Consider the following 19,761-nt stretch of genomic DNA (forward strand, 5'->3'; position numbering starts at 1 on the left):
TTGCATTTTAAAAGTGCCATACGAAGCTAACATTTAACAGTCATTATGACTATCATGACGAAAAAAATGAAAATTAAATTTTTTAAATCAATCATCACTAAGCGGAAGTTTCCACTTTTGGTGGCGGAAGCGGCGTTGTTGACAACCCGGACGGCGCGACCATGGCCACCGAAGTGCGGCAGGAGCTCGCACAGCTGATGAATTCGTTTGGCTCCCACAAAGACCTCTCAGCCAAGTACGTGGTGCTTACGTGAAACGTGTTATTTATTTTTTCATTCATACCCGGATACAGAATATGAGGCACCCCGTTTGACTAAAGCGGTGCAGGGCTTACTATGACAGACCAAGCTAAGCTAACGTTAGCTTCTTTGCTTCGCAAGAGAAATGGGTGTTTCTTTTTCGAATTAAATGGTTTTGTGATTAAAACAGTTTTATCTGTGTAGATTAAAATATGTAAACTGAAAGCATGTGCCAGACAGACGTTGGGACAATTTGCACATTTTCATGTTAGTATATAGCAAGGACTTTGAGCTCAACGATGGTCAACATTCTATAAACGTGGGTCAATAGAAAGTACTCTGCACAGCTCTTGTCAAGAGAGGGCAGGCAAACTGTTTCCCGCTGTTAGAATATAAAGCATTATGCAATTTATATCAGAAAAATCCAAACAAGTTTGACTCGATTGCCTGTCTAAATAAATGACGTTTAATTGCTTTTTAAAATTACCTTTAATTATTATTCTCTTGTAAGGGACAGTAGGTAAAAGACTGTCAGTAGATTGCACTGACCTTACTGTTGTTTCAATGCCTAAATTTTGACTGACCCATTTTTCAAACTCTTAGAATTTTTACTCATTCTAAATTATATTGTTGAGAGTAGTTTTAAAGTGTGAAAAAAGTTGCATCATATTGTATATCTCTTTTAAGATATCGACAAATCTTGGAAAAGGCAGTCCAGTTCACAGATGCAGATCAGCTCGAATCCTTGAAAGCCTTTGTTGAAGCAAGTATGAAGCACCGCAATACACTTTTCCCGTGCTTGATAATGTGGAGTATTTTTCTCCATAAGAATACAGATTTCTCTTTTTTTAACCCCCTTGTAGTGGTCAATGAAAATGTGAGTCTAGTCATCTCAAGACAGCTCCTCACCGACTTCTGCACGCATCTGCCCAACTTGCCTGACGCCACGGCCAAGGCGGTGTATCACTTCACCTTGGAGAAGATTCAGCCGAGGGTCATTTCCTTCGAGGAGCAGGTACACACACACACACACACACACACACACACACACACACACACACACACACACACACACACACACACACACACACACACATATATGTATACCAGTCGGTCGCTGTGTCTTTTTAGCGACGCGTTACGACGATGTTCTTAACTATGCGCAGGTGGCCTCCATCAGACAGCACTTAGCGACCATTTATGAAAAGGAGGGCGACTGGAGGAACGCCGCCCAGGTTTTAGTCGGCATTCCTCTTGAGACGGGGCAAAAGTAGGGCACGAACGCCTTCCTTCCACCCACCGGATCCTTCCTCATCTTTTCACCGTTCTTACTCGGTCTCGTCTAGGCAATATAATGTCGACTACAAGTTGGACACCTACCTGAAAATAGCCCGTCTCTACTTGGAGGACGACGACCCGGTGCAGGCCGAGGCCTACATCAACAGAGCCTCGCTGCTCCAGAACGAGTCCTCCAATGAGCAGCTGCAAATACATTACAAGGTGAGTGGGGGTGGCGATCAATAATCCTAATCCCGCTTGTCAAACGATGGCGGCGGGTCCACACAGATTCAAATCTGACGTGGATTTTTTTTAGGCCTATTTTAAAAGAGCCGATATCGGCCGGCTGATTCATTAGTCGGACCTGAAATGACCATCCCACTTGTGACACCAAAGACTGCAGAGTCCCATTGTGTAATGCGTGACCCTCCCACTTAGGTGTGCTACGCCAGAGTCCTCGACTTCAGGAGGAAGTTCATTGAAGCCGCGCAGCGGTACAACGAGCTGTCTTACAAATCCATCGTCCATGAGAGCGAGCGTCTCGAGGCGCTCAAGCACGCGCTCAACTGCACCATTTTGGCGTCCGCAGGTACCAACTCATTTTTGGGGGAATGTTGTTTCCAAAAAAGTCTATTATCTATTGTGTGTGTGTGTGTGTGTAGAAGAGAGAGACAGAGAGAGAGAGCTCCTTGGCTAGAAACTGCAATACACACTGTTCTCGACTTTAGCAATTTTTGACAAAGTGTGATTGCGTACCTGATCCAACCATCCAGAAATGATCTTACTATTGCCCCACGCTGTATTTTTCTTTTTGCAAATGTAATCAATGTGCCTAAAGCGAGCAGTAAAAGCGCTAAAATGGCATCGGCGCCAATGGTGGGGTGGGAGTTTGTCGATGGTAATCTTCGATGTTGACGGGATTCCAGGCCAGCAACGGTCCCGCATGTTGGCCACCCTCTTCAAGGACGAGCGCTGCCAACAGCTGGCCGCCTACGGGATTCTGGAGAAAATGTACCTGGACCGCATCATCCGGGGGAACCAGCTGCAGGAGTTTGCCGCCATGCTTATGCCTCACCAGAAGGCCACCACGGCAGACGGTCAGTACACCAGGAACTTGCTGTTCGCTCTGTAGGGCCGGGACGCCCGGACCTGCATTTGAGAGCGGAAACGTCTTTATGGCAAACGTATTAGCGGCAGCCGCTGTCGATGCCCTGTAATAGATGTCCAGCGGAATGTTGAAACTTACAGATTACCGATATGAGGGCTGGGCAACTGAAATGATGAGAAGGCCGCTTCAATATTTCGTCAGCGCTACGGGGGGAGGGCTTAGGGGGGCCCCCGTACTTTCTAACCAGAGGCATTCAAAATGGCATTTAAAGTTTAAAGCAAATTTGTGAATATGTTCCGTGTTTTTGTTGTTGTTTTTTTTTAATCAAGCCAATGTAGTGATATCATTTCTATCATTGAATACTGATTCTTGATATTGATATGAACCCGGAACTTTTCTTCAGGCTCCAGCATCCTGGACAGAGCTGTGATCGAACACAACCTGCTCTCCGCCAGTAAACTTTACAACAACATCACCTTCGAAGAGCTCGGCGCACTCTTGGAAATCCCTCCGGCCAAAGTAAGGGAAAATTAGATGTAGCCGCCTTTTTCTCAGTGGCGACGTCGTGCTTCCCAAATGTGCCACTTTGAACTGGTGTTTGTTGCTATGTTGATTTAGTTTTCCTTCTGCCATGACAACCTTGACTTGCAAGTAATGTCAACACTGCATCATTGTGTTGAATTATTTTTTATTTTTTTACTTCTGTCTATAGGCTGAGAAGATTGCATCGCAGATGATCACCGAAGGACGCATGAACGGCTTCATCGACCAGATTGACGGCATCGTACACTTTGAGAGTGAGTGGCTCGTTGTTTTGCAGCTGTGGTGAAAAACGAGATTTTTAAACATTTATTCAGTGCAATGTGTTGCACGGACAGCAGGGGGCTCCCTTATACTACAGGCGTGACGGACTGTTTTTTTTTTTTTTTTTTTAATTTCTTCGAAGCATTTGTCGTCCTATCAGCGTGGACAAAGAGCGCTCGAGTACGTTGACCTTAGGCCGGAGATAAAAGATAACGACGCCATTTTTCTTTCGCTTTCAGCTCGAGAGCCGCTTCCCACGTGGGACAAGCAGATCCAGTCGCTGTGTTTCCAGGTCAACAATCTCCTGGAAAAGATCCGACAGGCGGCTCCCGAGTGGGCCGCCCAAGCCATGGAGACCCAAATGAGTCAGTAAAAGTCGCCCCAGCTGCAGCCCCCCGCCTTGAAGTTCTGTCTTCCCACTCAGAAGCATCATTGCAAGGTGTGCCGAAAGGAAATCCATCCCTCCGCCGCTCGCATCCCATTGGCTGAATATTCCGAGGGCAGACTTTTCTTGCCCCTATCCGCAGTGACTCATGTTTGCGTTGACGACACAAGTGCTCTGGTGTGTAAGCTGTGACGACGCTCAGTGTTGACATGAAATCTGATTAAACTTGCACACGGCCAGCGACTCCCTCTGCCGTTTTTCGTGACACCGCTGAAAAATTACAAAAACGTTCACTACATGGGGGCAAAGAGGATTTTGCAAACATTGGAGACGCTTGGGTGCCTCTGATGAATGTCATTTTTTTGGATTTGTGAAACACTGATAATCTCTTGTCGACAACATTCCTCTTTATGCAACCCGACACAAGCAGTCTTTGATGGTGTGTTTGAAAGACATTTTTGCTTTCGCCATCCTGGAATGATGTCGTTCCATATACATTTCAGACTTGATTGAACGAGTACAGTTTACATAAAGTTTTTTTAAAACAACATAAAAGACAAATTTTAGATTTTTTTTTTAAAATTTGGTTTGGTGTGTAATTATAATTTATTAATGAATTAATATGTAGGTTTTTTTTTGGGGGGGGGGGGTATAAGAGGGGACTAAAGAATATTAAAGGATATCTTATTATTATTATTAAATGACTCAAAACAAATCTGAAAAAAAAAGCACTGTTCCCTCTCATTTTTTTTCCATGCGACCGAGGCGAGCATTCAGAGCAACTCCCTCCCTGAGCCTTGTCCCGCCTTCCATAGTCCACGGTGGGCAACATCACACATGCGCACGGCAGCCAAACCCTGCGATCATTCGTTACGTGACATGTGTTATTCAACCGTTTATATCAAAGTAGAACATATAATTGAATAGAGAGTTGTGACACGAATAAAATCATCCCTAGTTTCTATTAGTGGAGCATAATCAAGTCTCAGTGCAATCGGCGGTGCCACGTTGTCCACTCATAAATCACGGAAAGCATGTCATCCGATAAAACGCGACCATTTGGACTCACCTGGACTCTGAAAGGCGCGGCGGAATCTCGTTTGCGTCAGGCGCTCGTAAACCGCCCCCATGTTTGGACATGAACGAAGCGGTTTGCGCGTCGCCTCGGCGTCTCGTCAGCGGTGAGCGCGAGTGCGTCTTTTGTCAATATTTGCTTCAGCTGTCAAGCGAGCGCGCGCCCTCGGTCGCGCGACCGAATCTGTCCGGCTTGGTGGATGAAACGGGGCTGGAAAAGAAGGAAAAGGGATACAAGTGTCCTGTGTGTGCGTGGTGCGCGCCACTGCCGACCTGGGCGCATGTGCTCAGGAGGCTGACAGACACCATCTAGCTCTTTGCTCAGGAGCTGGGATGATTCAAACCTTCACACCGACAAACAAAAGCATAAACACCAGCCGGCTCCCAATTAAAAGGTGTTTTATTGAAACAACGCCACCGGCGCGATCATACACAAAGACGCTTTGCACTTCGCAGAGATGATAGCACCTGCAACAAGTCACAAAAAAGGCATTCACAACACAAGGTCCTGACCAATCGTGACCTCTTTTGATGACGATAGAAAGCGGCTTTCCCATCCCGCTGCAATCAGATTTAGCTTATCTTTTTCCTGCTCCCATTCTTGAGGTGAGTCATGTTGAACTCACCGGGTCAGGAGGTTTGCTTGGAAGCCCTCCTTTTCAGAAGATGCCTTGTTCCTTTCTCCGGTCAATGTCTCGCTTCAGTTGGCAGGTGGCACACACCAGGCAGCACGAGTTCGCCATGAAGTCACTGCACAGGGAACCCTGCAAACGCAACGTCAGGCGCAAACGCTCAGCTGCATGCATTGAGATCTTGAGACATACATCTCTCTCTCTCTCTCTCTCTCTCTCTCTCTCTCTCTCTCTCTCTCTCTCTATATATATATACACCCACACACACAGTATTGACACACTCACTACATCCATACATACGAGCATACTCTTGTTTGTACTGGAGTGCCAGAGAGAGAGAGAGAGAGTGGAGAACAACGGCTCGCTGAGTAAACTCGCAGTCTCATCGTCACGAAGGAAGTTTGGCGTCAGCGATGAAAAAGCAAAACCGACACTGGTTGATGTGGCTCATTTCGCAATTTTAGTTTTTCCGTAAAAGGATGACAGTCGCTGACAAGTTCAAAGTTTTCAACCCAAGACAATTTTGTGTCTCCCAATCAACCTAAAGTTCGGGTTTTCGGTCGCGTCGATAAAACGAAAGTAACTTTGGTATCTAACTATAGCTAGCTACATTTTCGCAAAAAGTCAATGTGGTCTTCAGTGAGCCTAAGCTGTATTTTTATGAATGCCTATGTCGTCAATCACAACCCAAGTTTTTGTTAAAAAAAAAAAAAAAGTAGACATTTGAACCCGACATACCTATTTTGGAAAATTTGAAGCTTGTCGTATTCAGTGAATGTAACAGACGAACTGACTTTAACAGTTAAATCTTCAATGAACCTAAGCTGCTTTCGTAAACACGACGATGATTTAGTCTTCAATGAAATTAACTTGCGGGCTTAGAATATTCAAGTAGTCTTCACAGAACCTAATATGCATGCCATCATAAAAAAATGAAGAAAATAGTCTTTACTACATCTATTAGTTTTCAGAAAGATCAACCGCATTTTAGTCTTCAATTAACCTGAATTTTGTAAAAAAAAAAAAAAAAAACCTAATTAGACATGTCTGGCATAGCATGTTGCCATAAGATCCGGAGAGAAATTTGTGTTTTCGTAAAATCCGTGAAATCCGATTTTCTATCCTCAACAGACCTCACGGGCATGTTTTCATAACAGTGTCGGAACAAGGATCTGAAAGTCAAAATTCATAAACAGGTGTTTCCAAGGACGTCCACTTCTCAGACTTTCTGTGACTCTTCCAGTCCCTCTCCATCTCTGCTGCCACCCGGAAGTTTCAAGCAAAATGAGGCAGACATGCAAAGAAACTGGAAGGCGGACGTCCTTGGCAATGTTTTGGTCCAGCTCTTTGATCGAGAACCACAAGTGGTGCAAGAAATCCTGAAACATTGAACAATTGGACCCGCTGCGCACATACGTTGATGTTGTAGCGGGTGCGGTAGACGCTGCGGATGGCCATGCTCAGGCCGCACAGGCAGCACTCGTCCATGTCGCCGGCGATGGTGCAGCTCAAGCACGGGAAGCACCACAGGCCATAGCAGCCTGCGGACGCGAGAAGGAGAATGGGATGAGCAACGCAACGAGGGAGGGGGGGGGGGGGGCACCTCCACACACTCTCAGTTGTTACTTTGTACTCATAGGCTCTCTGTCCTCACTTAGTAAGTGCACTAGTAGAGCATCCTAATGCGGCGACCTTTCCGGGGCCTTTGAGCATTTCGTCAATATTCTGGCTTAAGGTCCTTTAGGTGCATTTTTTGCGCTCATTCGTAAGACAATTCGGGGCACTCATCGAACGACTTTCTGACTTGGATTGTTTTTTCCTCTACTGCCTTCCACTACTGTGCTGTGTGACGGGACTGCACACTCGTCGGACAATCACACGTTACGAGTGATGCAAACGTCTGGACGAAGTTGACAATGGCTCATCAAGTGCTAAATGTTAACGTTGAGGAGAGTTTCAGAATTCCCCTCATTCGCTTTCCCGAGCCGTCAATGACATCATTATTTCCCCGTCAATTGAATGGTTGGTCAGTAGGCAGAGGGACACCCTGAACCGGTTGCCAGCCAATCGCAGGGCACACAGAAACATACAACCATTCGCACTCACACTCACACTCACACCTTGGGACAATTTGGAGTGTTCAATCAGCCTGCCATGCATGTTTTTGGAATGTGGGAGTACCTGGAGAAAACCCACACAAGCACGGGGAGAACATGCACAGGAAGGCCGGAGCTGGAATTCAACCCCGTACCTCTGCACTGTGAAGTCAACGTGCTAACCACTCGACTCCTACTATCTGTATGTTGCAAAATTGCTCCACGTGATGCCAATCCCACTTGATATGTCTTTTATAACTGGCTGATTTATTGCCATGTCGGTTATTTTGGGCTGCGCCGTAGACTTTGATCGTTTTATTGCTTGCTCATTTTAATTTTTTTTTTTTTTTTTGACGACTGCAGGTCAACTGTTTGTGGCGCATGGGCTCAACATGCGACTCTCAAGTTTGAAATGGAAACAACAATTTTGCATATTGATGCAGGTCACTTCAATTTTTTTTTTTTTAATTTAGAGAACTTACAAGTTCCACAATCGTCGCAGAAGTCGCACAAGCCGGTCTGGAAGTCAGAGGCTGGATATCTGCCTGGTTGGCTGGTCACCGCCATGAGGATGGCTGGGATGAGAAGGAGCTTGTCACTGTAGCAAAAGTTTTGTTGTCAGAAAAAAAAAGAGGACTTTCTTCCGGTAGTAAGATAGCTTTTGTCGCATACAAACAAAGTACAAAAATGTGTTCATGCATAAATGTCAGAGAATCATAGCAGAGATTTATTTTAACCTAAAACTAAGATAGGCAGGAGTCATGGCGTGATTTGTTTTATGGGCGTGCCAGTCCACAAGAGCATTTATGCCCATTTTTCTTTTTAAATGATATATTATTACAAAAGCTTTTTTGACCACCACACTATGACTTGCAGAGCCCAGTTAAGAGAACCACCGCTCGGTGTGTTGCAAAATAAGTTCCTCTAAAGAAATATTGTCCCTGACTGCTACAACCACAACAATGGTAATAATAAAATATATACTGGATTAGATTTCACATCCTCATTTAAGACACTGAGAAAATTCTCCATATTGCGAGGAGGTATTTAGCACGGTATAGATTTCATTTTTCATCATTTTAATTGAGCAACTTTTATGCACCTAGAGTTTGGGGGGAAAAACGGAATGAAAAAGGATATTTCACATGGATTTCTGTAGCCAATGAAAATAATGTAGCAATCCTACTAATTTCTGAAGCGAATAGGCAACTCTTACCGTGTGAGGTTGCGCTGAGGAGGAACTGATGAGGGGGGCGGGAGACGTCCGTGCGGCCTTATCAAGCTGGGATGTTTTATTGAAGGTCACGCCCCTGCTTTTTTTTTTTTTCTTCCTCAGCGCAGCACCTGACACTTGAGTGAAATCCAAAATGTATTGGGTTATATTGGAGGAGAAAAAACAAAAACATCACGAGTCACGTCACATGAAAAACGCGAGGGAAAAATGTGTCATTTGTTGGAAACGTGATGATTGTTGGGTTAGTACCGCGGTTATAAAATTGACAAGGCTGCTTCCACGCCTTCACCTTGGTTCACTGCACAAGTGGAGAGGAACTACTAAAGTGTGAACGTCTACTTCCCTCTTATTAAGAGGCGACCACAACCGTTTTGAACTCGGTTACTAAAGACAAACGTACATTTTATGTTCTAGGAACTCGGTCTTTCCCAACCTTTGCTTTCATTAGAAATACACAAAAAGTATCGGCGATACACCGATACAACGTTTACCCACCAATTTATAAGATGATTGCAGTTCCTCAATTCGGCCTCACGGGGGTGCTGCCTGTCAGAAAGTGCAGAGACTAACAGATTGCACATCTCCGTTCAGCCTGACGGGGTCGCTGCCTACCACAAAGTGAAGCGATTCGTGTTTTGAAAATGCCACATAATGATCACTTGCGTGTGACAAAAAGTCACCCTCACCACTAAGCCTTTCAGACTCACCATGGAACACATTAGTGGATTTCTCATGACTACTTGAATTAATTTTAAAAAAGGCAACGATGAAAAGTAGTTCGTCACCGTGACGACAGCTCAACTTTGTGGGAGAAACCCGGAGGGGTTGCTGAGGTTTTTGCCCGGATGGACATGAGCACAGATGATTTGGGGATAGGATGGGGGGGGAGAGGGAGAGAGAGAGAGAGAGAGAGAGCATGCACTCACCCCCCTCCCGCACTCTCACCACCTCTCCCTTCCTCTTGCAACCTTAACTCACTTTTTAAGCCAGCCTGAGTCAAGATTATAACGGGTTGGAAATAGAGAGGGAGCCCCACTGCAAGAGTGTGCATTGTTTTGTTTTGTTTAGTTTTGAATTCGAGCGACCGGGTTGCTTCCATGCGCAGGCGAGAGGATGACCGAGGAGCCCGCCAGGAGATGAGCGCAGGAGCACGCACCGGTCCGGTGCTTCGTGGGGCGGATATCGACTTTCTGGACGCACATCCCGCACACTTGGACCGGAGCTGACCACGACCATGGTAAGTAGCGCTCCACTAACTTGACCAAACTGTATGACAGGTGCTTGTTGTTTAAGGAAATGACTTAAGTGCTGTCTAAAAAGGCACTCTTTACTGGGTCCACCTGTACAAAACAAAAGTGCGGCGAGGTCACAAGTTTCTTTGACCTTTGAAGAGTTTGAAAGACTTAAAATTGCCCATCCTCTGTCTTTCCACCAACGTTAGCAAGACGCGTGTCTTTGATGGTTACAAAGACACGCCTTGTGTAAGTAAGAACGAGAAGACGTGCGCGTCGTTGATGTTTTCACATTTCAGCCAATTCTTCAAAGTTCACCTTAGTACATTTGGTTACTTGAAGACAATAACTCGATGACGAGCTTTACTAAACACACGTTGAGTTCACTGAAGACTGCCTTTGATATTGGCAAACATCTAAGTTGTCATTTTGCTCATTGAGGACAAACAATCATCATCACCAAAACAAACTTTGGGTGCTTGGAGACTCTGAAGTCAGTCCCATGATAGCTAAAGACTGAAGATTGTCTTTGATAAATAATAAATTAAAAAAAAACATGTTCAGGTCATTGAAGACTGTGTCTTTGATGTATCCAACCATCCATTTGCTGCATTTATGGACGGAAATGTTACCCTTTGATTCATCCATCTTAGTCGGATTTTGTTCCAATCTCGTCAAATATCTTCGTGTCATGTCCTCTCATATTTTAGTTGTTAGTATTAAAGATGACTTGACCTTCCTTCATAGGTGACAGATGCACAGATGCCGCTTACTCATCAGTCTTGGTTGGATCTTCTTTGTGCGTCGTCACATTTTGGACCTTCATCTTAGCAATGGTGGTCATGTCAATCAGACTCCGGTCCAACCTGTGAGCCTGTGCTTTGGAACAACACAAGAGTGGTTGACAAGTGAAGCAAGAGTCGTCGTAACGCCTTGATCGATTCCCTTTGGCAGGAATGCAGATGGCTGGGCCGAGGCTAGTTTCCCATGTAGAGCTTCCTCTCCGGACTGCCACCTGAGCGTCTGATGGATCGCCGCGTTTTGGCCAAGCTGCGAACATGAATCGTGAGGCCTCCGCCGCGACGTGGATGCTTTTGCCTCCGGGAGAAATCTGAGCATCCGGGATTCGCACAGACCTTTTCTTTTTTTTTCTCCCCCCCCACCCAAGCCAGCGAGGGGACGCAAACCATGGAGTTGTTATGGTTTGGCCTCGGACTGAGCGCATGTTTTTAGTCCAGCTGTAGCGCCCACTTCCCCTTCCTCCTCCATCCCATCCCATCCCCCGCCACCCTTTCCCTCATGTCACATCTTTCCCAGAATTATGGAAATTTTGTGGAAGGCGCTGACTTGGACATTGAGTCTGGTGGTCATGGCTGCTTCCGAATTTCAGAGCGTCGATCAACTTCCACACAACTCCCAAGGTAGGACATCAAAACAAGCCTTGAGTTTGGAATCCTGGAATGGTTGACATCTGAGGGTTCACATTTACCAATCATATGATTTACCAACTATTGCTCACGTGATAAGCGGAGCATTGCTGTTGTCCGGACTTCTGGTGGTCCCTTTAACCTGAGCATTCGTCGCGTGCGTTCACAGAGGAGTTCCTGTCCTACCTGCAGCACTACCAGCTGACTGTTCCCATGCGAGTGGATGAGAATGGAGAGTTCCTGAGCTACGCCGTGAAGCACCACCGACCCGGACGGCGGAGACGCGGGGCGGCCGACCCTTCGGCGGGCCCGTATCCGGAGCCGCCCGATTCCCAGCTTTTCTACAGACTCTCCGCCTACGGGAAGCACTTCCACTTAAACCTGACTCTCACCCCTCACCTGGTCTCCAAGCGCTTCACGGTGGAGTACTGGGGCCGCGATGGCCTGGAGTGGCGCCACAACCTGGTGGACAATTGCCACTATGTGGGATTCTTGACAAACCGGCGCGGGGCCACTCGAGTGGTGCTCAGCAACTGCAATGGCCTGGTGAGCGCAAAGTAACCACCAGAAACTTTTCAGGTGTCATTCACAAAGATCTTACAGGAGGTGTATTGCTAGCAAAGGCGATGGAAATTTGACATTTCAACATGTACGTTGAGTCAGAAGTACACCGCGTTCTCTTAATCGCTCCGCTGTGGTGAAACGACCCATCAGGGTTCGTTTACTCGTGGTTCCGCAGACCCCGAAGAAGGGGTGGCCTGGCGGTGAAATGGAGTATGACACAAAAGCCTTGGCCAGGCCGAGCGTTCAGACGAAGCAGCGCACAACATTAGCGCCATTGTAGTTTGCCGCCAGGAGAAAATCAACTCGGGCATACGTCGTGTCGGCTTGTCGCGCTCGTTAAATGTCAGATGTCGTCCCCGACTCCTCTTCAGCCGTCCATTCTCGTAAGAGAGGTGGGAAAACGACTCACTGTGTGTACCCGGGTCAGGTAACGATGTATTTTGTGAAACAGCGACTGGAAGTCAGAGGACTCTTTTACGGGCCGTGGCGGAGAAATGACTGTCAAACCTGCCCCGGTCAGTATGTATTCTTCTGCCATGCCGTGGCTTCTGTTTCGGTCAACGCACCATCGTTTTTCTTTCAGTCACTATTTGTGCAGTTATTGGCCAGTCAACATGTCACACTGATAATGTAATCCAACAAACGACTTGGCAGGAACAAGAAGTCAAGACAGGAAAATAAAGCGGAGCTCGCACATGTGAAGATGTATTCGCCTCGTAGCCAAATGTGCTGGCAGCATCGAGACGCAGCGTCATAAATTGAATTAGTGTTTGCTCTCTTTTTTTTTCCGCGCACCCCCCTCCACTCCCCCCCTGCTCACAACACCAAAAATGGTCAAAAGCGAGCGTGCGCTTTAATGCAATCAGCCGTCTGGACAATTGGAAAACCTTGACTCAGTCTTGAAAAGACCCAAATAAAATACGTTTTATATTTTCACAGCGCCAAGACACTCTTGTCTGCTCAAAAGAGGTGCTTTAGGGTAATTGTTTGAATGCCGGTCTTCACTCTAATTGCTTGTTTGACTGGCTGCTAAAGGATTACGTATTTAAATACCAACTATTTGGCTTTACTCCTCTTTGTGGCCAGGAATCTTGGAGGAGACGCAAAAACAACAGATATGGGTCACTGACGGCTATTTGAGAGAGTCACACTGTTTCAAAAGGCGGCCGGCGCAGGGGTTCTCAAAATGTTGATGTTCATTTTTGTCAAGCACAATCCGAACGGCAATCAAACATCACGACAAGATATGATCGGAGATGTGAAAGTCACCATTTACAAAGTGACAACAATACAACATGTTGCTTAGCATCAAAAGCTGACGCTAAGTAATATGGTTGACTTGTTCGCCGACCAGTTTTAAGAGAGGAATCTTTGCCACGAGGTAATATTTGGCCAAAAGGCGACATATGTGAAACACTCGCGAGGTTAGCCAAGTGGTTTCAGCAAGAAAATAATGGAGAGTTACCCTTCGTAGCTAAATGTGCTGTTCGCTGCCAGCTAGCAAATGATAACAAGTGCCACAAGCGAATATTTCTTCAAAATGCTTAAAATACAACTCCCTTATGTTAACTCAGTATTTTAATCAAGTCAAAGAATGGATAGCAGCTAAACATTAGCTCATGAATTAGCTAGCTTACCAGCTTTTTGTTAGAGTACTGCCGATGCGGCCCGCGCATTTTCCACATGCTGTATTTGTGACGTTCTTTGAAATGATTATTGACATTGTGATGATGAAAAAAACAATAACTTCGCTAAAAACGAACTAGCTGATACTTGTTTGTTGCGCCTTTGGACAATATAGACAGCTACGCAAAAAATGTACGAAGCCAACAAGTGATGAAGTACTTTTCTTGTTTGTATCCTCTTTGTCGCTCTTCTTCCCCTGTGACCAGCACGGCATCATAACGACGGAAGAAGAACAGTATTTAATTGAGCCATTAAAGAACACATCCTCCCCCGCCAGCGAACGGAACCCGGATGAAGCACAGCAACACGTCATTTATAAGATGTCCGCCATGCCCTCGTCGCAGGAGCAGAGCCAAGAGTCGAGCTGCGGCATTTCAGGTGGGAGCACCATCCCCGTCAGGGGGTTTTTCATAGGAGAGGCTAGTCGCACATATGCAAGTCATCAGTCTTGACCTTTATTTCTTACCCTTCAAGTCCCAAAGTTACCGCGGCAAATTTCAAGGAAGGGTCAAGTCATGGCTTAGGTTAAGCAAGTCATCAAACAGGCCTGCGTCATCACAACAGATCGTCACATATTAAGCACTAACCTGATAAACTAAACTGATCTCCATATTGTCTCTTTCCTGTCTTCCCAATTAAAGGCATAGCTGATATACAGCTCAGTTCATGTTTGACCAGCTCCCGGTTAGCTAAACTGTGAAGTTCACGTAGCTTACCTTACTTTGGGCCTCATCGCGATGGGTGAAGTGTAATGTCGCCATCGTTGCGTCTCTTTATCTTTGCGCTGCAGTACAAAAAGATATTTCATGAATCCTACAGAACTTTTAAATCACACGTGCCACGTATATTATGTCACCCTGTTCAGTTTGTTGTGACTGTATGGTATTTGTATTTTGCTTGGTTTTACTCTGCTGTCTGCTGCCAGGGCGTTCTCAACTGCCTTACCCGGATAAAGGTTGTAAATCAATAAACAGACAAGAAACATACGTCAAGTCACATAGGCCAAGTCTAAAAGTCAAAGTCAAGTTAAGTGTTTCAGAAGCTTTAGTCAAGCAAGTCTGCAGTCTTAAAATTGGGGACTTCGGTCAAGTCATCTCTCGATATATCTTTGCGCGGCTCCAAATAAACTGTGTATGACATTCACACGCGAGAAGGTGCACAAATCTGTGTCAAGACGTTGATGTCAAAAGACGCAGAAAGGCGAAACAGGCGGATATGGAGCGATTTGGGACAGGGTCTTTTTGGCACCAGCAAAAAAGCTGTCGTCGACAGGAAGCCGGCGTGCCCCGACACGTACCATCTTAATGCTTTTACCCAGAACATCTGGGTCATAAAGCCAAAGGCGAGAGCGGCAAAGTTCAGAGCCAAAGACTCGTGCGCATTAGAGTTACTGCCTTTAGAATTCATAGCGGTGAACGTGGGTGCGAATGACTGCAACTGAAGCAAAGCGGTTGAACCAAGGCAATATTTCTTCAAGTCTTTGTTTGTTCGTCTGACCCGATGACTGTGATTTACAGACCTGGTTAAAAACAGCAGCCACGCCCCGGCCCGAGCATCCGCCGCAACCCGACCCGACGACACGGGCCGCGACGGCACTCGGCGAAGGCGGCGCTCCGTCAGCACCGAGCGTTTCGTGGAGACGCTGGTGGTGGCCGACAAGATGATGGTCGGCTACCACGGCCGCAAAGACATCGAGCACTACATCCTGTCCGTCATGAATATTGTAAGTTTGATTGCCGCTTTCTTGGATGGCGCCCCCCGGCGGACGCCATTTGTCTGACTTTGTGTTTTTTCTTCTTTTCTGGAGGTCAGGTTGCCAAACTTTACCGTGACGCCAGCCTAGGAAATGTTGTGAACATTATCGTGACACGGCTCATCGTTCTGACCGAAGATCAGGTACGAAGACCTCAGCAAACCTCACTAACTATTTGCATCGGATGTTTCGGTCGCGGTTGTGACAAATGCGTCTCGGCTGGAAGAAAAGCGCCGTGTTGGTGTTCCCTGTGCATTCTCAACTTCATCTCGATCCCCCAGCCTAACCTGGAGATCAACCATCACGCCGACAAGTCTCTGGACAGCTTCTGCAAATGGCAAAAGTCCATCCTGTCCCACCACGGCGACAGTGGCAACAGCATTCCGGAAAACGGGATGGCCCACCACGACAACGCCGTGCTCATCACTCGGTGAGGACAAGTCGGCGCTGTTTTGGCGCACTTGGCTGTTACAATGCCGAGGGCCCAATCAAGAGGAAATGAAAATAGAAGGTGCTCTGTACAATGTCATGCAGCGAGAGCCAAAAGCTGCGCTCCTCTTTATCTGCGGTGTTGTTGGCCGGACTGTTTGGCCTGGTAAACTATAGCAACTCAAGTGTTTGCGGGCGGATTCTGTTTCAAGAACAGTCTCTTCACTTTCTGTCATCAGAGCTCTCTTGCTCGCTGACGCTCTGCAGATTGTCTCCTGGATGACATTGCCTTTCTCTCTCTCTCGCATCTCTTTGTTTTCCCGGAATTCATTTGGTCGTCTCCTTCAATCAGAACGCCGCGCTGTGTTTGAAGTGGATGCAGCGAGTTCAATCTCAAAAGATGCCAGGAGCCATCGAGACGATGCCGATCATCGTTCAGTGTCGCATTTCCGAAAGCTGCGCTGCCAAAGAGCTCCTCTGTCAAACTCGACATTTCAGAAATTGACCGCGACCGTGATTTCGCCTAACGGTGAAATATACAAAAGCCTTTGGCGATGTTGATCGCAATCAAGTGGCTGGACATGACCTTGAGGAGGGCACGAAGAAGACAATACACGTGCTTTGTCTCTCTCCCTTTGAAGGTGGAGCGTTGAGGGGCGAGGGTGGCTGTTTGATGTGAGAGGGCGGGGTCTGCTCTCCAGGGTGATCTTACGTTTAGGGGTTAGGATTGGGGGACTTTTCTATTAGGCCTGTATTTTGTCGGCTTTCTAGTGTGAAAGTCAGATTTATGGTTCGGGTGCTGAGTCACTTTTCCGAGGTTTGCTTTCCCAGTAAGAGTTAAGACTACTTTGTTTGAGTTCCAGGTTAGGGTTCATGGTTGGGAACCCGTTCAATGAAGTTTGAGGAACTGTGAACCGAGGTCTGCGGGGGGAGCTGCGTTGGGAAGAAGGCGGGAAGCAGAGACAAATCAAATTTGCGGTGCCCTTGGTTTTAATAGATTAAAAGCTTTCGCTACGATTCGTGGCCATCGTAAGTTGCACGCGGCCTCCCTCGGCTGCGCTGTATTGGATTAGCGGCACGGCACGCGAGTTAGCGGGGTCAACGGTGAGGTCACAGCGCGACTTGGTCCACCTTCGTGCGGCAAGATGGGAACGGAGCAGTCACGACAAGCGTTTAGATTGCTTGCATCTCGGCTGAAGTTCATCTTATCCTCTCTCTCTCTGTTTTATCTTTTCAGGTATGACATCTGCACCTACAAGAACAAGCCGTGTGGAACGCTAGGTGAGTACGGTGCAGCAAAATGACGGCAAAAAAAAAAAGAAGTCCTAAAACTGGAACGTCGGCGTTAAAGTTGACAGTCCTGAACCCGGCACTGCGGAATTGCCTTCCACTCGGGCAACATTGTCTCAAATTACGCCTCCGATCCGATTTTGGAAACCTCGAACTTCATGGTTCGTGGATTCACTGACTTCACTGACCCCTGATTCCACATTGGTTGCTTTCCACTGACATGGGGGGGAAAAGGCAGAATTATCACAGTTTTAAAGACTATGGAAGCCAAGAACGTAGACCCGCAGTTTGAAAATCAGAAACAGTAGAGTTGGGATTCATCACCGTGTGCCGTTCACGCAGCAAAGTGGGATATTGTGTGCGCAGTTTTAGGCTGAGGCTACTTTAGGAAGGGATTGAAGGCAAAACAAAAAGACGACGACAGCCACCACCCCCCTCACTGCCGCGCCTCCATTTCCCTCTCCCCTCTCCCATCTCCAGTCTCCTCTGGCCATCTTATCTGCGCAAGGGCCCGCAGGCGGCACAGTATATCTTGGAGGTCTTCTTGTGACTTGAGGGAGCGCTTTGACAGATTGAGCGCATTCGTCACATTCCCCCAGTGGCTTTAAAAGCCTCGGCATCTGCTTGGCTTCCTCGTTGTCTACTCCCCACCCCTCGCCCTCTTCTCGGGGATCATGCTCCAGGGCAACAACTCTGGCCTTTTGGGGTCACGGAGTAATCACGGAGCCTGCAGATAGTACACAGTCCGCGCCGGTGTTAAGAAAACAACTGACACTCACGCATGCATTCTTCAAGTAATGGCAGAGTAGCCGCTCTCCTTCCTTTCCCTCCCTCTCCCGCCTCCTTTCCTCACCTTCAGGCTCGCCTCCTTGCATTTGGGACCATCGCGATTTGCGAGTCTATTCTTGTTTAGCCTCTTAGCAAAGAGGATACAAAAGCCGTGACACTCTTAGCCAAGGTGCGGCGGGGGGAGCTTGCGCAAACTCACCGCTGCGGCTGCCTTTGCCATTCGGACCCTCTGGTGTGTCGCCGCCCCCCCCCGCCCGCTGATGTTGCAGTTCAGTTTCAAGGTATTGGCGTGTTGGAGATCAACAAAGATCTAACACGATGCAAATATTGGTGTGCAGATGAGAATGTTGAATGCTTGATCTGATATATAACGGGGTCAAATAGTCAATAGATTGGCAGATGATTGAGATAGACGCCAGAGTGACAAGTACACATCGTTTTCAAACGAATTAGACCTCGGCGTTTTGCGACTTGGATGAACACCGGGTGCTGCCGAGATGTTCTTCATATTTCAAGCGTGGATGACAGACAGAGAGAGAAAGATGTCTTGTATCAGAGACAATGCTGATGTGTGTTAGTAAGAGTTCTCGGGATGTCAGCACGGACGAGACGAAAAATGCAATCTGTGTTTTTCAGTTCTCATGACCTCGGGGAATTTACAGGCCCTTCCATGCTGGCCAAATCGGCTGAATTTTCGCCGTTTTATTTCTCGTTTGTAAGGCGCCAGTGCTAACGGTGGGGAATCGCAGCCCGACATCGGTCACACCTCTTTTTCTGTTGAAAGCAGTCGTCACTGCGCATCTGAGCATCGGAATAAGCGAAACCGCAACACCAATGTTGCGCACTATGGATTTAGACTCAACTGAACAGTCGCGATAAGACTTGCTGATGACATCGCCTTGTACGCCTCTGTCTTAAAATGGTTTTGAATATGTCTTACGAGGAGCTAGCTAGACCGGCGGAATGCCAGACGCTAAGCTAACTTGCGTCGCTCGAGCTGTGAGCTGCGGCCGACCAGCGAGTGCGGCTAAACGTTGTCCTTCCACTATCCGCGCTGCGGATTTACCGTTGCCGTTTTGCACCATTGAGTCTTGTACAATCAACGTTCCCAACAACCCATCTAGTCATTTCCACACTCATTGTCATATTTAGTACATAACTTATACCGTGAAGGGGTTCAATTTATCCCATACTATACATTTTAGGCCTTTGCCCAGCTCTAATATCATACAGCAGATATCAAAGCTTAAACTGCTATCCATAGTTATGAATTGCCCCCCCACAAAAAAAAATTGCTAGTGAGACAGTCGTGTGCTGAATCAATCGTCTTACTCGTCAAAGAAATGCTAAGATGGCTTGAAATAAAACTGAGCATTTATTGGAAAAACGCCGCTAGTAAATGACAGTCAATGTAGTAGTTTGTCCTAATGCAACAAACAGCCTTCCATAAAACCGTCGAAACACGTATTTGGGGGTGGGGGGGACATGACTCGTAAAACACAGTCCTTCTACAACTGCTGAATTGTCTTACTAGAGAAGAGAAAGAACATATTACATGGACCGTAGTAATCTCTGTAGCAATGTTAGTGAATCAATGCTGAAACAGCATTCCAGAGTGATCACGCTTGAAAGTCTCTCTCTCACACACACACACACACACACACACACACACACACACACACACACACACACACACACACACACACAAGAGCCCTTCCCCCACTACACACACGCATGCACA

At 46.9% G+C, this 19,761-nt stretch overlaps 3 protein-coding genes across 8 annotated transcripts in view; 2 read left to right on the forward strand and 1 right to left on the reverse strand.

The window, feature by feature from the left end:
- The first annotated feature begins 104 nt into the window (after positions 1-104).
- Positions 105-4,057, forward strand: cops4 (COP9 constitutive photomorphogenic homolog subunit 4 (Arabidopsis)). The gene is made up of 10 exons (XM_019892355.1): positions 105-235; positions 927-1,006; positions 1,103-1,254; positions 1,406-1,509; positions 1,586-1,739; positions 1,956-2,106; positions 2,444-2,614; positions 3,029-3,144; positions 3,338-3,422; positions 3,669-4,057. Exons 1-10 carry the CDS (start codon positions 162-164, stop codon positions 3,800-3,802), a joined length of 1,221 nt encoding a protein of 406 aa, XP_019747914.1. The 5' UTR covers positions 105-161; the 3' UTR covers positions 3,803-4,057.
- A 1,213-nt stretch (positions 4,058-5,270) lies between these two features.
- Positions 5,271-8,989, reverse strand: LOC109529144 (placenta associated 8). Its single transcript, XM_019892356.1, has 5 exons — positions 8,833-8,989; positions 8,099-8,214; positions 6,937-7,061; positions 5,515-5,652; positions 5,271-5,356 (listed from the first exon to the last, which is right to left on the reverse strand). The coding sequence occupies exons 2-4, from the start codon at positions 8,181-8,183 to the stop codon at positions 5,548-5,550; spliced, it is 315 nt and encodes a 104-aa protein (XP_019747915.1). The 5' UTR covers positions 8,184-8,214; positions 8,833-8,989; the 3' UTR covers positions 5,271-5,356; positions 5,515-5,547.
- Positions 8,990-9,475: 486 nt separating this feature from the next.
- adamts6 (ADAM metallopeptidase with thrombospondin type 1 motif, 6) overlaps positions 9,476-19,761 on the forward strand; it is a 37,226-nt gene continuing 26,940 nt past the window's right edge. For 3 of the 6 annotated variants that reach the window (XM_019892346.1, XM_019892349.1, XM_019892348.1), the window contains exons 1-6: positions 10,849-11,503; positions 11,679-12,055; positions 13,966-14,137; positions 15,277-15,482; positions 15,572-15,942; positions 17,179-17,222. In XM_019892346.1, coding sequence (XP_019747905.1) covers positions 11,404-11,503; positions 11,679-12,055; positions 13,966-14,137; positions 15,277-15,482; positions 15,572-15,942; positions 17,179-17,222 — 1,270 coding nt within the window. In that variant the 5' untranslated portion in view covers positions 10,849-11,403. Of the gene's footprint in view, positions 10,088-10,848; positions 11,504-11,678; positions 12,056-13,965; positions 14,138-15,276; positions 15,483-15,571; positions 15,943-17,178; positions 17,223-19,761 lie in introns of those variants that run through there. The other 3 variants (XM_019892347.1, XM_019892350.1, XM_019892351.1) reach the window with 3 other exon arrangements.

This window comes from Hippocampus comes, unplaced genomic scaffold (genome assembly GCF_001891065.2).
Source record: "Hippocampus comes isolate QL1 unplaced genomic scaffold, H_comes_QL1_v1.1 scaffold145, whole genome shotgun sequence".
NCBI classification, from domain to species: Eukaryota; Metazoa; Chordata; class Actinopteri; order Syngnathiformes; family Syngnathidae; genus Hippocampus; species Hippocampus comes.